At 36.5% G+C, this 17,286-nt stretch overlaps 2 protein-coding genes across 2 annotated transcripts in view; both read right to left on the bottom strand.

Annotated features, from left to right (window-relative positions):
• LOC141405330 (uncharacterized) overlaps positions 1–17,286 on the bottom strand; it is a 540,708-nt gene that overhangs the window by 15,388 nt on the left and 508,034 nt on the right. The gene's annotated exons all lie outside the window — the stretch shown is intronic.
• On the bottom strand, positions 10,609–12,559 carry pirk (poor Imd response upon knock-in). Its single transcript, XM_073989543.1, has one exon. It carries the CDS (start codon positions 12,045–12,047, stop codon positions 11,166–11,168), a length of 882 nt encoding a protein of 293 aa, XP_073845644.1. The 5' UTR covers positions 12,048–12,559; the 3' UTR covers positions 10,609–11,165.

Raw genomic sequence — 17,286 nt, 5'->3', positions numbered from 1 at the left:
TTTCTTTCAGAAAGGGACTATAGAAGCACCATTTCTTTCAGAAAGGGACTATAGAAGCACCCTTTCTTTCAGAAAGGGACTATAGAAGCACCCTTTCTTTCAGAAAGGGACTATAGAAGCACCCTTTTTTTCAGAAAGGGACTACAGAAGCATCATCAGACAGGGGGATGTCCTCCCAGTTGCTTATGGGAGAACTTTCCCGACTCAGGTGAAGGGACGCACTTTCCCTCAGGAGATCGAGCAATTCCCTGCTCTGCGAGTTTATTGAGTCGCTAACTCTGTCCAGGGTCGGTGTGGAACAGTCGTCCCCGCCCAAATTTAAGTTAATTGCACTAGGTGCAGCAGTGTCCTTGGTCATAGCAGGGGTCGTTATCAAAGGGGTTTGGGTTTTTGTTGTTTTATTTTTAGTATTATCATCCATAGAAAGATTTTTAGATGGGGGAACTGAGTACAACCATGGCATAGCCCTCCACTATCATGATTGGAACTTGACAACTAAGCCTGCTACTCGTTGAAGTGCCCAGGTATCAACGAGGCTCCGTTATAATACAGTCGGTACCCTGACTGCAAACCTTAAACACCGATAGGCACGTGGTCGCTTAACACCCCTGTGTTAGGGGATCTCGAATTATTTTGGTAGGAGATCAGTACCAAATATATGTCACTCACCCCAAAAGTACACTGTAGGATTTCAGTGTATTGTGTAGGTCTTCGACAAGGAGTGGATAACCTTTGGTCAGTCACAACCCCCCAGTTCAACACTAAAGAAATTGAATGAGCAGATTGTGGCGTCAAGCCCCCGCATCGCGCCAAGATTGTTATCCCCGGCGGGGGTGGCTTTAAACTTGGGTGAACTTTTGTATTGGGAAAGCTTTAAACTTGGGTGACTGTCTGCGAAGTCATTATCAATACAAAAGTTCACCGGAGATGACTTTCCCAATACAAAAGTTCACCGGAGATGACTTTCCCAATACAAATGTTCACCGGAGATGACTTTTCCAATACAAAAGTTCACCGGAGATGACTTTCCCAATACAAAAGTTCACCGGAGATGACTTTTCCCATACAAAAGTCCACCGGAGATAACTTTTCCCATACAAAAGTTCACCGGAGATGAGTTTTCCAATACAAAAGTTCACCGGGCATGACTTTCCCAATACAAAAGTTCACCGGAGATGACTTTTCCCATACAAAAGTTCACCGGAGGTGACTTTCCCAATACAAAAGTTCACCGGAGATGACTTTCCCAATACAAAAGTTCACCGTAGATGACTTTCCCATACAAAAGTTCACCGGAGATGACTTTTAACATACAAAAGTTCACCGGAGATGACTTTTCCTATACAAAAGTTCACCGGGCATGACTTTCCCAATACAAAAGTTCACCGGAGATGACTTTTCCCATATAAAAGTTCACCGGGCATGACTTTCCCAATACAAAAGTTCACCGGGCATGACTTTCCCAATACAAAAGTTCACCGGAGATGACTTTCCCAATACAAAAGTTCACCGGAGATGACTTTCCCAATACAAAAGTTCACCGGAGATGACTTTCCCAATACAAAAGTTCACCGGAAAACCGAACCCATTTCACAGTTTCTGACAGTGGAGACTGATTTGTCACTGATTTCTTGGACTGTCCACTCACCTTAGTATCCATAGAGTTTGTGGGCTTACTCTTTTCCACGTTTTCCTTCCTCCGCTTGCTTTCCCTTCGAGCTCGAGTCAGGTCTAGATGCACACCCTTTCGCCAATTGGTTACCTTCTCATCTTACTTTATGAGGATGTGGAGTGGAGGAGTGAGTGAGGAGAGGGTTATATGATGTGTGTTCAGATTTGTCAGAGATTAATCTCAGGCAGAGCTGACTCAAGACACACCATATAACGCTCTTCCCATCCACCAACCAGAAAACCCGTCTAGTAGGAGTATGATATTCTTTTATTCCTTTTGAAGATTGGGCGCCAATTGGATACTGGCTTAAAAATTGTTGGCAAAATTTATTGGCGCACTTCTTCATGTACAAAATCTGGTATTACTTAAAACTCACTGAGATTAATCACTGACAGAGCTGACTCAACATACACCCATCTATCACCCGGGAAAACGAGTCCAGAAGGAGTATGACAGCTACCTTGGAAGAAGTCCCATTCGTTTATTCATTTTGAAGATTGGGCGCCAAATAGCCAAGGGTTACAAATTGTTGACACTGTTTATTGGCGCACTTCTTGACATACGTAATCTGCTTTTACTCAAATAAATTGTAATGTCTAACTCATGGTGTTATAGGATGGTAAAAAAATGTCTGAATAAGACAAAATTTTTAACATAGAAAAATAATAAATTTGAATAGCTCTAAAGTATTAAATTGAGTGAACATTTGGAATTATTGTATTGGTTACGGATGATCATACCCCGCCAGCATTTGGAAGTGAGTTTTTCACTCCCTCACCTAAGACGTCACTCCTGAAAAACGCCAAGGAAGATAAAAGAAGATCGTTGATGCATTACACCAACAATGCCTATAGCATTATTATGATTATCTTTTTTCGCGTGGTCAGACACTTCTAAGTGACGCCTGAGTCACTTAAAAGGCGATTGTTTATATTTATTTAAGAATTCAACACATTTGAACAAATATGGGACATTTTTCTATCAGATGATTATATGACTCGGTGGTGCAGTGATAAGCATGCTCGCTTTGTAATCTGAAGGTCCGGGATCGAATTATGGATACGCAGTGAATTGCAATAATCGGTTTTTCGATTATTCGGTTTTCGTGAAAAACTAAAAACTCGATTTTCGGTTAGTCGATTATTTGAGAGTGTTATAAAAGTCGACTTTCGATTAATCGTTAACCGCCGAAAACCGATTATAATCGAATATAATCGAACATTTTCGTTGATGCGATCCGTGATGGTTATATGTATAAAAAAGTACCGTCAATTATGCGGTTTTAGCACACCCAATTGTCAACTACGACTAATAGTCGACCACGATTAATACCCGACTACGAATAATGATAGACTACGACTAACGACTAAGAAATATCGAAAGTCGACTAAGAATAATCGATTTTTCGGTTTTCGCACAGTCAATAGTCGACTACGACTTTTGGAAATTTTACGGTTAATAATCGATTAATCGATTAACCGAAATCGATTTTACATATCCCTAGATCGAATCCCAAGCCAGACAACAATACAAAATCACATTTTTAAAATGACAAAATTAATGTAGGCGGAAATACTTAAAAAAGAAAAGAAAATAAAAAATAGATTTTTTTATTAATTCCAGGAACTATCGCGGAAATGATCTTCCAGAAGTGTCGACGAAGTGACTTCCAAGAAATGATGCGGGCGTGTTTCTTTTCTTCACAACAGAGGTCACTTCAGGGTGACTTCCGCGACTGTTTCCATCGTCTAGGTGACACGCTTATGTCACTTCCGCTATAGTTTTTGCTTGCATTTAGATATGAGCTCATTAGCTGGATTTGCCGCATTATCAGGTTTTATTTGTTAATCCGGTCATAATCCACCAGATTTACCATACGATAAATTCTCCTATTGAGTGGATTTGTTTTAAATCCGGCACAAATCCTCGTATACAACTCTGTTTTTGCAACATGTTGCTAGAAAATACAACAAGTTGCAAGCTGGAACAAGAAACAAGGTAGATGCATCGTTGAATTGCTAAAACAAAAATAATTTAAAATGTAAAAATTTTTAAGCAAGGCGAAAAAATTATACTATGTTTACATTTACGAAATCCACTCGATTTCAACTGCCAATTCCATTGCTCAAACGTCAAATGAAATCCAATCGATTTCAGATGAGTTTTCGTTTGACGTATACACAAAGGAAATGACAGATGAAATCGAGTGGATTTCGTAAATGTAAACATAGCCTTAAATTTGTTTTGATGTACAAAGTTGATTTTAATCAACCACGACTAATATTTACTATGTATAAACGATAAAATTCAATATTTCAATATTTGCTCATTAGTTAGCATGAGTAGCATAATGTACATTTTCAATATTAAACAATAAATTTGTAATTTTTCGTATGTTTTTTGAGACAAATTCAATTTACAACAACTTTTTTGACGTTTCAAATTCGATCAGATGGGCAGATACATCTACCTTGGTAATTGTGCTATGAACAAAAATCAGCTGACTGCCATTTAAATCCTCCAAAGGTATATCTAAATGCAATGATTTTACTGGATTTATTAAATCCATTTGAGGATTTATTGCTAGTCTAAATGAGCTATAAGGCCTAATCAGTAATCATTCATCCAACTCTTCATTGATTTATTTAGATCCATTCGATTCTTCAGTTACTCCTTAAAAGCCGTTTGCATTAGAGACTTTTTGCTGGGTTAACCATCTTTATGAGGATTTATATTGACGTATACGCAATGGAATTGACATTTGAAACTTATGCTAAGTTTACATTTACGAAATCCACTCGATTTCAACTGTCAATTCCATAGCTCAAACGTCAAATGAAATCACATCAGGATTTCATTTGACGTTTAACCTATGGATTTGACAGTTGAAATCGAGTGGATTTCGTAAATGTAAACCAAGCATTAGTGGGTGTATTAAATCCGGTTAAATGCAAACGTACAATTAATTGGTAAATGAGTAAACGTGCACTGCTTACATATCAGTGACCCTTATCTGGTATTTCTTTATATATGTAAATAGAAGTCATTTGTTTGTAATTTCCTATAGTGTTGCCCATATACATTGGATGATATATACAATCGTTTGTTTATATGTTTGTAAGCATTCCTTAATTATTATAATTGATGTAATTATAACCAAAATAGCAAAAAATATTGAGTTGTTGCATTTGGTCAATGACTACACGAATTTTATTTGGAACAGTGTTAATACATTCATTGGGTACTTTTTATCTGTTGTTTACATCAAGAAAAAATATGGATGGAACTTTTCTCTCATATGGAATACATTTATTGCTGAGTCAAGTAGAAGATAACAAAACGATAATATTCCAATCCTGGTCGCTGTAGAAAAGTCCAGCGATTTCGTTAAGCCCAACACACGCACTTTCATGACTTCACTAAATTCAATGAGGACAACCTGCATTCATTGCCGCTACCCTCATGAAGAGTGTGAAAATATTCTGGGGAACAGTCTTCAAAGCGGTTAAACTTTCCATCCTGGACATCCAGATTGATACAACAATACGACCAAATTCGTGCCGAAACCCAAGTTGACCTTGTTCTTGAGCACGGGTGCTCCACATTGTTGGAACATCTTAATCAGTGCAACATCAATTCAAGGCAGCTTTGGTGTACAATCAAGAGCTTATCTGCGATTCCAAAATGAATAAAACTCTACCTCAAGAAAAGTTTTCTGCAGATTCTCCTCAACGTGTCCAACCAACTCATGTAGGGCGGTTTCCACTGATACAGAGATCTACTGATCTGTTTGGAATTCAATTGTTCCAGATCCAGTAACCTTTTCATAGTCATTAATAGAAAGGAAGAATAGTCTTTGGACAACGTGTGACTAGGCTTCCCTTCTAAGCATTCCAATCCGTACTGAGTTCCGCATTACTGCCTTCATTTTAGGATTTCTTAGCTACTTTACGAAGATTAGCTAATTATTTACCCCACCTAACCGGTTGGAATTTCTTTCCAGGATAGATGATTGGACTGGAAGCCTCATAGCAAGTCAGGAGAGTATTGTTAATCCAGAGCTCCCTCGACTGTGTAAAAGCTATTGCTTCCGAACAATTTTGAAGCCGTCAGGGCGTTCAATGTACCCCAGTCCGATCTCCTGGGATTTCAATGGAGACTCTGTATTACTCCAAGTATAGAGATTACTTACTTACTTAGTTGGCCCATTACAGAACATTTGTTCCATAGACCGAACTAAGAAAAGATCTCCATTCCTCTCTGTTTTTCGCTTGACTTTTTGGAATACCGCGCCTTTCCATTTCTTCATCCACTTGTGTGCTCCATCGAAGCTTAGGCCTGCCGATTCTGCGTGCACCGCCATGTGACATGTATTCATACGCCTTTTTAGCGGGTTCATCATCGCTCATTCTCATCATATGGCCTAGCCAACGCAATCGTTGCATCTCGATACGTTTAACTATATGCATGTCTTTGTATAGCTTATATAGCTCGTGGTTCATACGACGTCGATATTCACCGTCAACGCAAATCGGCCCGTAGATCTTTCGAAGAATTTTCCTCTCAAACACACCAAGCACAGCCTTATCTGCTTGCGCAAGTACCCATGCTTCGGAGCCATACATTAGCACGGGTAGTATCAGCGTTTTGTATAGTGTTATTTTTGTTTGACGAGATGTGGCTTTGTTTTTAAATTGCTTACTTAATCCATAGTAGCATCTGTTGGCCAATACAATTCTTCTTCTTATTTCACAACTGATGTTGTTTGTTGTGTTTATGGCAGTGCCGAGGTAGACGAAGCCTTTAACTACCTCAAAATTATAGGTACCAACTTTCACGGTTGGTCCGAGCTCTATGGACGCTTTGCGCGTCGACACCATCAATTTGGCCTTTTCGCCGTTTACCGCCAGACCCACTTTCGCAGATTCTGCTTCGACCTTCCTAAAGGTATCAGTTACTTCCTGATCGTCCCATGATATCTATGTCATCAGCATAAGCAAGTAACATGTGGCTATTGGTGTAAATTGTGCCATTTCTTTTGACATTTGCATCTCGTATTACCTTTTCCAGCAAAATGTTGAATAGGTCACACGAAAGGCTGTCTCCTTGTCTGAAACCTCTTTTGGTACAAAATTCTTCGGAGAGGTTCTTTCCAATTTTAACTGAGGACCTAGTATCAAATTCAGACATTGCATGGAATACCTTTGATCGGAGGGGACTGTCGAATGCTGCTTTATAATCGACAAAAAGGTGAAATGTGTCGATCTGCATCTCTTGGGTCTTCTCTAGGATTTGCCGCAGGGTAAATATCTGGTCAATGGTGGACTTGCCAGGTCTAAAGCCACATTGGTATGGTCCAATTATCTCGTTGACCATAGGCTTTATTCGTTCGCACAGTATCCCTGACACTATCTTATAGGCAATAGGGAGTAGACTTATGCCCCTATAGTTGGAGCATACAGTCTTATCTCCTTTCTTGTGGACGGGACATAGGATGCTCAGGTTCCAATCGTCGGGTACGCGTTCTTCCTGCCAGATGGTGCTAACTAGCTGATGCATACACCTTATCAGCGCGTCGCCTCCGGTTTTAAACAGCTCGGCTGGTAAGCCATCGGCTCCTGCTGCTTTATTATTCTTAAGCCGGTTGATTGCTGTTTTTACCTCATCTTGGCCGGGTGGTATACATTCTATACCATCTTCTGGGATTGGATCTGCGGTATCATCGTCTTCGCCACTATTGGATACCAGCAGATTGGAGAAATGTTCCTTCCATATCCTGAGCACGCTATCTGTATCTGTTACCAGATTACCTTGCTGGTCTCTACAGGAGGATGTGCCTGTACCAAAGCCATCTGTTTGATGTTTCACTCTTTGGTAGAATTTTCGGACTTCATTCTGGCTCCTGTACATCTCGATTTTTTCACACTCCCGCTTTTCCATTTCTCTCTTTTTCTTGCGGAAAAGACGTTTCTCTTCTCTCCTTTTCTCCCGATATCTCTCTCGTGCGCTACGCGTTGCTACTGATTGTAAAGTAGCTCTATATGCCGCATTTTTATCTTCGGTAGCAGCACGACACTCCTGGTCATACCATGAATTCCTTTGTGGAGGTCTCTGGAATCCAAGTATGGATTTTGCGGTTGTTTGCATGGAGTGGGCAATATTTTGCCATTGTGTTGTTATGTTATCGGGACAAGGAGTGCTCGCGTTAAGCAATTGGGCTAGTTGAGTGGAATATGCTGTGGCTATCTGTTGTGTTTGCAGCCTATCGATGTCCAACTTCCGCGTTGTGTCTGTTCGTGCTTTATTTGCAACATTTAGACGGGTACGTACCTTTGCTGCAACAAGATAGTGGTCCGAATCAATGTTTGCGCCTCGGAACGATCGTACATCCAACACGCTGGATGAATGTCTTCCATCTATCACAACATGATCAATTTGATTACTTGTTCTTTGATCTGGGGACAGCCAGGTGCCCTTATGAATATCGAGATGCTTAAATCTGGTACTGCTAACTACCATGTTTTTTGCAGCTGCAAAGTCTATCAGCCTCATACCATTGTCAGATGTTTCACTGTGGAGACTGAATTTCCCGACTGTTGGGCCAAAGATATTCTCCTTTCCAATTTTGGCATTAAAATCGCTTAGAATGATTTTAATGTCATGGGCAGGGCAACGGTCATATGTTTCTTCTAAGCGCTCGTAAAATATATCTTTGGTCTGTTCGTCCTTTTCTTCAGTGGGAGCATGAGCGCAAATAAAGCTGATGTTGAAGAATTTAGCTTTTATTCGAATTGCAGCAAGTCTTTCATTCACTGGGGTGAAGCTGGATACCAGATGTTTTAGTCTCCGACTAACTACGAATCCGCAACCAAACTCATGCTTTACGTCATGGCAGCTATAATACAGTGCGTCACCTTTAGGTGTTGTTGTGACACCTTTCCCAATCCATCGTATTTCCTGTATGGCAGTAATATCGGCCTTGTACTTTTCAAGTACGTCTGCCAATGCGAAGACTGCACCTTCTCTATAAAGAGTGCGAACATTCCAGGTGCAGATTCGCAGATCATGGTCCTTAAAACGTTTGCGGGGTTCGTCAACTTTAGAGGGGTTTGTTTTTCTTTTCTTTCGTTTTTTCATAGTAGGCTGTTTTTTCTAGGGGAGGGTTACTAACCCGACGCCCAAACCCAAGTTTTTAACGTTCTTATGGGTGAACGCGCGGCACATGTTAGCTCACTACCTTTAACGGGTGTTAAAGGCAGTTCCCCAGGTGACACCACGGGGAGGTCAGTGTCCACTTGAGATGAAAGAGGGACCAAGATAAATCCTGGGCTTTGCCATGTTAAAACTGGTCAGGACCGTTCCTTGGTATCTTCCATCCCCTACGTACAATATATGTCAAATAAATCGAGATAATTAACTTAATCGTCGTATAAGTGCATAGTCTAAACCAAGTTTAAAACTGATCAGCTGGCCGGCTTAAGGCCTGGGTACATAAGCTGCTTTGCCTGGTTGCCTTGCTTTCCTGCTTCATTTTTGACATAATAAAAATAAAAGAATAAAGGAGGCCGAGCAAATTTCGAACTGGGTTGCCTTTTCTTTTTTATTCTTTTATCAGAAGCAAGCAAGGCAACCAGGCGAGGCACCTTATGTACGTAGGCGTTAACGCCACCTTCATGGTATAATAAAGTAGAGGTAGGCCATGTATGAAAATCGCTGAAAAATACAACCCTGTAGTCATGGTTTAAAACGTCAAATGACATGGAGCAATAATAAAGGTAGATGTATATGCATAGTTAGTCGGTGTTACAAAAACAAATGACACTTTGAACTTCTCTGTTTATTTTAAAGTACCAAATAGAGTAAAAAATAAAAATCACTTCAGTTATGCTCCAGAATATTATTGCTAGAGCGGTGTTCCAAAAATAACAGAAGTTGTACCCAAAACTTAAGACAGCGAAAACAATAATGTCATTCTCTTATCTTCTACTTGAAAAGTTTGGCTGATCTAACATCGTGATTGCTGGCATCCGATTTGCAGATACGGCGACATTTCAGCTAGAAATTTTACAATATTTGTAATTTTTCCGTTCCAGTACTTTTAGAACAAATTTCAATAAATGGCAATACTTGACAAATCGTTCATTCGGAAGTATTACAGCAAGTATTACAATAAAACCAACAATTCTATTTAGCCACGCGAATAAAATGTCTTGTCTTGTTTTTAATTTTAAGATATATGGTCTGTTCCTCTAAGTTTTGAAAGTGGTAAAGCCGGCAAATGTAGTAAAAGTTGTAAACTGCTCCCATATGAATTGTTTGGTGTCTGCAGTAAAGGAACGCTTTTCGAGTAAAAAGTGGCAAAACTTGAAGATTCTTGCACGTAAAGGAACAGAGCTATAGTGTTAAAGCAGTTTTTTTGGAACAATTCACCGATGAATCTACCTTTATAATTGCATAATGTCAACAACAGTAAAAATGTCAACCCTGCTTTTGAAAGAATAGGCCATAACAAGTAAAAAATTGTAATCAGATGTTAGCTGTGGCCTACCTTATACATTATTACTTGAAGATTCTTGCACGTAAAGGAACAGAGCTTATGTAAGAATAGATTTAAAAGAAATTCCTGTTTATTATTGATTCAGATATTTCTCACAGTGCACCTCATGGGATTCCTACAAATGCTGAAAGTATCAGTAATTTGTGTATACGTATATAACGTATATACCACACATACCTATGTGTCCATGAAAAATGATATCATCATGTATTCAACACTTGTGCGAAATTTAATCACTGTATTAACCAATGACAATGTTTCATCTTTTTTTAAGAACAGGAAAATAATAACACAGGAAAAGATTTCATTTGTGTACGTATATTATTAAATCTTTTAATTTAATTTATTTTTTATTTGTGTTTTTTATAAAAAATAAATATTATTTTTTTCAGTCTACATATTTTTATTATACATATATTTTTTAATATTATTAATTAACAATTGTTCTAAATAACATTATAAAGTACTATTACTTATTTGTATTACATAAATATTTCATGTCATGAATGTGTTAACATAGATTAGGAACATTTTTTTTAAGGCAATATCTTAAATTTTTATTAGAAGGCAAGTCTGGAGCTTGTTGGTTACACATATTAATAATCTTGTTTTAATATTGATATAAAACATTTGAACATTATATAAACTGAACCTGTTAACCATTTAACTGGTTTTTATATATGAAATAAATCGCAGGGCAATACTTCTGGCAATCATATTTTTGAACTTGAAAACAATAGCCAGCTATAATATTTTCAAGCCTCAGATGGTGTTTGGAATACATTTTTACTAAGACTAGAATTATAAATTAAAAATAGTGACTCTCGGGGGTCTATCAAATATGAAAAAAATTTTGTTTTGTGATAACAAAAACTTGTCGCAAAATATTAAAAATAAATATCCTGAGTTGTTTTTTTTTACATTTAAATTTGTGACCTAATGAGCTTTTGCTGTAATAAAATTATTAACCTGCGGCGATATACAAATATTTGAAGCATTAGCTATAACAATATCACCTATTGTTTGTTTAATATTTGAGGGATTTACACGATTCTCCTGATTGTTAACGTTTCTCTCAAACATCTGAAGATTTGGTAGGGATTTTTTCCGTTCATCACCTAAAGTGTTAAACATATGCCAATATGTTTGATTACTACTTGTACAGGAACTTTGACCACCATATGAATGGGATTTTTCTTTGGATTTCCTGGCATTCGTTGTTGCGGATGTTTTTGCAGTTTTTGTGGTTGATGATTCTTGCTTTTCAAAATTCCCGCAAAATTGCTTGTCATATGCTTGCTGTTCTTTTTTAGGTATTTTGCTGTTAGTACCACAACAACAACTACTAAAGTGTTGACCTTTATTTTTACTGTTGCTGCCGGTGACTGTTGATTTATTTTTAGAGAATTTCATGGATTTGACAATTTTCAAGGTACCATTACAGCCAATGTAATTAACATATTGTTGTGTTGATTCAATACCCAAGCTAATGCGACCATCATTTCCGGTATACTTAATAAGGCCATGATTTGATTGTATTTTCAACCGGGTATTATTACCAATAACCAATAAAATGCCCATATTCATTGATATTTTAATGCGATTATTGTTCCCAACTATACGTAAATTGCAGGTATTTGTATCCATTAGTATCTCTTTGCAATTTCCAACTATATCTTTATAGGCACCGCAATTGTTTTCCTTTGTACATGAGGAGGGTATGTGCTGCTCAGTTGATTGACTGCTACTGCAACTGCAACATGTACTGCAATCTTCGCCCGACAACATTTCGTTGCTATCATAAACCCGTATTCCCATTATGGATATTTTTTTTAAACTGTGTCTGCTTTTTCTAATGTTTTTTACACTTGCTTTGTTAATACATTTAATTTTATTTAACGCGTATCAGCTTGTTATTATTGTTCTCTCTTTCAGTTCAGTTATGTATTTAAAACAAATGTTTTTGTATAATTTATTAGACATTCAATGCGTAATGTTTTGTTTTTATTAGTTGTTCATCAGCTCGCTTCACTCTCATTCCAATAATCAATTTCTCATTTATGCGTGGACTTGTTTTTTGTTTATGGTTTTAATTTTTATTTGCCATCATTCTGTTTTTTTTCGTTCATTCAAAAGGGGAATCACTTTTCGTTCAACTCAATTGTATCATTCAATGATTTGTTATTGTTTTTATACTTCCGAATTTGCCCGAAGGTTTACGATCATTCTCGTTTGAAATATTTTTGGCGATACCCGTTGTGTGGTGTTTTGACCGTTGTGTTATTCCGTCCTGAGTTAATATATCAATGAACCGCTTTCTCGCAACGACTTTTGCTTTATAGCAAAGATACCGCCACCTCCTAAAAAATAACACAACAGAAAACAAAATTAGTTGAGTGTTTCTACGGGAATTTTTTTCTTTTTTGCGCTTTTTAGACAGCAACAACATTGATTCAGTGGTTCGTTGTTGTTGGTCTTCTATGTTTTGTTTATTTAATCACCATACTTAAGAGCTCTGTGAGTATTGTGAGATTTAATCGTTATTTTTTTGTAGTTGTTGTTATAATTAAAATCATGCTTTTCGGCATTCTCCCCCCATCAAGAAGAGAACACACGTGAGAGAGAAATTACCGTTATTTGTTTATTCAATTAATAGCTAGGTAAAGTCAGGTGAGATTAACGAAGTCTATGAGAATCTTTCAGAAGGAAGTAGAAGCATAAAAATCAAGTATTTTTAGATATGAACATAAACTCCGTTTACATTAGAGCTTTTTTGTCGGGTTAACCTGCTTTATGAGGATTTATTTGAAGTATACGCAATGGAATTAGGTCTGTACGATAACTCAAAAGTTTGTACAAATGTATACAAACTTTTACAAAATGCTGTTCGATAACCATAGATGGGCTTTCTCGCACTCCAGCGTTGCTGTGGTTTGTTTCTCTTTTCCGTTGTTACAACATAAATAAACATGTACGGGTTGGTTTGTTATTTTATTTTTAATAAATTTGTTTTTTTGTAATTGTTTAAATGCCGTCTATGTCTTAACAATTTTAAAAAAGTAAAAACATTTTAACAAAAGCGTTGTTTTAGTATTTCCCTTAAAACATATTTAAGAGTAATTTTGACCATCTATGTCGATAAAATACTTCTCCAGTAAAAGAGAAATTAGAAGTACTTGCAAGTAGTCGCAAGAACTTGCAAATACTTTTTACTTGCGAAGTTATCGAACAGGCCTATTGACATTTGAAATCCAGTGGGTTTATTAAATCTGGTTGTATGTAAACGTACTATAATATCCTGTTTACTTATAGTTTTTTTCGGGTTAACCTTCGTTATGAGGATTTAGTAGTAGTATATTTTTATTTATATTTTCAAAAAACAGTTTTACAATTTTTTGTTTAAGCAATATATGTAAGAATTAAATATAAATAAGATATTATTAATTATTAACTAGGGCACTGGCTAGTAGCCGTCTGCCTAATGATTTAATGTTAAATTTAGTGTTTTGAAGACTTGAAGTTTGTAAAAGGTTATAAATTAAATTCAGCTAATAATTGATTTCTATACTGAAAGCATATCATTATAAAATTTGCCAACTAGCTCCAATTTACAACGCAACCATTTAAAATGTCTATTAGCTCTTCTTCGCTAAGCAAAACCTTTTAGAAGATCATGAATCTAAATTCTTTTAATGATGGACAACGACATAAAAAGTGCTGCAAGTTTTCAACTTCCATCATATTGTACAGCGAACACAGAGGGTTTCTATTAGGTTCGTACATGTTATAAATCAACTTAATCATATCGCATCTTGCTTTAAAAATCCACATTTTCTCTTGTGCTTTTAAACAAAATGAAATGTATGTTTGATCTGCAGTTGGATCCAATTTTGCATAGAAACGGTTTGTTTCCTTTGCTTTATTTACATTAATACTTTGATATTTTGATATTATTGCGTGTATTAGTTGGTCAATCTTCACCATTGATTCGCATTTGTTGCTGTGTGGATCAAGCATCTCAATAGAATTTTCTATGAAAATGGATCTACATACCGCTTTGAATAAATTCCATTTCGCTGTAATAGATATATTTGGTTTACTGAGAAAATTTTTGCACGTGTAATTTATACTATTTTTTGAGGCATTATTTCTTGTTTGAATATGTTTCTTATATGAGAGCTGTGGGGATAAAAGCATGCCAAGGTATGTAAATTCCGATGTAATGGTTATCAACTGATGCTTATAATACCACTTTTCCTTTTGTGCAAGTTTTCCACCTTTTCTGAAGACCATTATCTTTGACTTTTCCAGATTAACTGATATATTTCATGTATCGCAATACACTTCCAATTTATTTATCATCCGCTGTAAGATTTCCACATCGTTTGCTAATATAACTATATCGTCAGCGTATAGTAATACCCTTATATTGAGTTCCTCCATTATTACACCGCCGCCAATGAATTCATGAAGGTCATCTAAATACAATGCAAACAGGAGAGGTGACAACAGACATCCTTGTTTAACACCCGTCGAGGTGGTGAAGGTTTCGGAGAGTTCTTTGTCTGTCCATACACAAAAAGTTGTGTGTTTATACACGCTTTAAATAAAAGTTCATTTAGACTACGCTCGATTTAGCAATTATCTGGCTTTATTTGACATATGTTGTATGAAAATGACAACTTAAATCCACTGGATTTGCTAAATCCAGCATAGTCTAAATCAGGCATAAATTGTGTTAGTTTCGATGACACACCAATACAATTTAATTTATATAACATAGACCTTCTTGACAAATTATCGAATGCTGCCTTAAAATCCACAAAGAATGCATAGGTTTTCTTATTCTTATTCCAGTTCAAATGTACCAGAGATCATCAATGAGTTACTTGCCCCCGTAAGCCAATTGAGCACGCACAAGTTTTTTGGGCCTTTTGCTTTTTTAACGCATGTGTTTTCTTGCACTCGGTATTTTTTTCACCACCACAAAAAATACTTACGACGCATCAAGACCGTTGCTTGTGCGCAATAAGTAAAACAAGTGTCCATCGTATTTTGCACAGTATACAAAACTCGCAATCGTAGATAGTTTGACAATTGGCTTATCAAGTAGAAGCACACACACAACACTACAAAAAATAAACAATTGTAATTGTTTTTTTCTTTATTTGCTTGGAATGTTATGCGTGCTTTTGCATGTTCTCTTAACGTTTGAAAATCAGTGTTAGAAAATGATCCTAGCTCTCACTCTCTCGGAGAGCACGAGACAATCGGTTGAATTACAAGGGTTGAAAACAATACTTGATGTGCAATGAGCAAGAAAGTAAGATAGAAAATGTTATTGCGTATTTAAAACTACTTGGCAAAGCATACGCAAGTGTCAAAAAATATCCATTTTTAAATAACTTATTTTTTGAGTAGCTAGCCACACTCGTACATATTTTGAGAATGGCAATCAACACTTGCATTTATTTGTTACAGTAGCAAGCCGCACATGCGCTTGTTTTTTAGCATGTGTCTTATGAGTGTCAAAATCAGCTACTTGCGCACTTCTCTGAAATGTACAATGGAAGTAAGGTTAAATAAGTTGTTGGAAGTTGAATAGTTTCTTCTAAAACCTGATTGATACTCGCTTATCTTTTGATGTTTCTCAGTCCAGTTAGTCAATCTTTGATTTATTAACCCCACCATAATCTTCGGTAAACAATTCATGAATGATATACCCCGATAATTCTGGGCTTGTGTGTTATCGCCTTTTTTATGTATGGGATATATAATGCTGGTAACGAAAGTGTCATCTACTTCTCCCTTGTTGAAGAGACTGTTACAGGATTTAACTATCTCCTGAAGAAATGGGTCAGGAGCATACTTGTAAAATTCGTACGGCACACGATCTTTCCCAGGGGCCTTGTTTAGTTTCGCTTTTTTCAGCACATTCTTTAACTCTTCTGAGGTAATTGCCTTATCCAAATCATCATCAACTATTAAATTAGGGGCATATTGCATATCTGGTGATTTTTGGGGGGGATTTTTTCAAAATAGGTTTTCAGTTCTTTTGTTGGAACACTTATTCTTGTTTCATCTCTATCATTTCCAATTTCTTTCGCTATCTTCCACCAATGTTTGCTGTCTTGAACTTGTTCTGGCTTTCTTTCCATATTATGTTTGGTTTACATTCGGCGTCTTTTCGTGATTTCGAAGGTGTTTCGTGATTTCGCGCGGAATCAAGCAAAAATTATCATGATTTCGCATACAAAAATGAAATCATCTCATTTCGTGATTTCAGCGAAATCAACATCGAAATCACAGTACACATGATATACAACCCAGTTTGTGACTGAAAAAGTACCAAAAGTTGCAACACTTTTCACGTATCACAATAAACAAGGTAGATGGTCAATTACTGCAACAAAAAATTTTAGAATCAAAATTTTTAAACAATGTAAAAAAAATATTGGATCACTTTGTTACAATGCTATTTTTCATTGCGTTCTCGTACTTTTTTAATGGTAATGTTAGAAAAAAGAGCGAAATGTCTAAAATTACTTCCCCATACAAATTTCTTAAAAAATACGGGAACGAAAAAATGACGGAAATCGCAAAAACTCCAGCATAAATGTCAAAATCAACGTGTCAGCTATCATATTAAATGCCAATGAACATGCTTGTAGTATTGTGCAGGTTCTGAGCACAACTTTTATCTATCAAAATTTATTATTATGATGTCTCAACGATAAAATTATTTTTTTATTTGTTAGCACTATACACAATTAATACGATATATAGATAATTTTTCAAAAAAAGTTGTAAAGTTCTATATTGTCGTATATTTTTAATGATTAATTCATTTTACAACAACTTGTTTTGAAAATTCATGTTATATCAGCTGCGCATATGCATCTACCTTGATCATTGTGATATACTTGAAATCAACAAAAAAAATGAGTGTAAACACCGGGGTGTATTTCAGGATTTCGTGAAATCCACTGGATTTTGGAGCGCAAGTGTAAACTTGACATTAGAGTAGTAATGCTGTTTTGCAATTTGACAAACATTT

Source organism: Musca autumnalis, unplaced genomic scaffold (genome assembly GCF_047663935.1).
Source record: "Musca autumnalis isolate F117 unplaced genomic scaffold, ASM4766393v1 scaffold_5, whole genome shotgun sequence".
Taxonomy (NCBI): Eukaryota; Metazoa; Arthropoda; class Insecta; order Diptera; family Muscidae; genus Musca; species Musca autumnalis.
This window is presented reverse-complemented; position numbering and strand designations above follow the sequence as displayed.

What these genes read in the sequence shown, in the direction of transcription:
- pirk (XM_073989543.1), bottom strand. Translation starts at nt 12,047, where the DNA reads ATGGGAATACGGGTTTATGATAGCAACGAAATGTTGTCGGGCGAAGAT.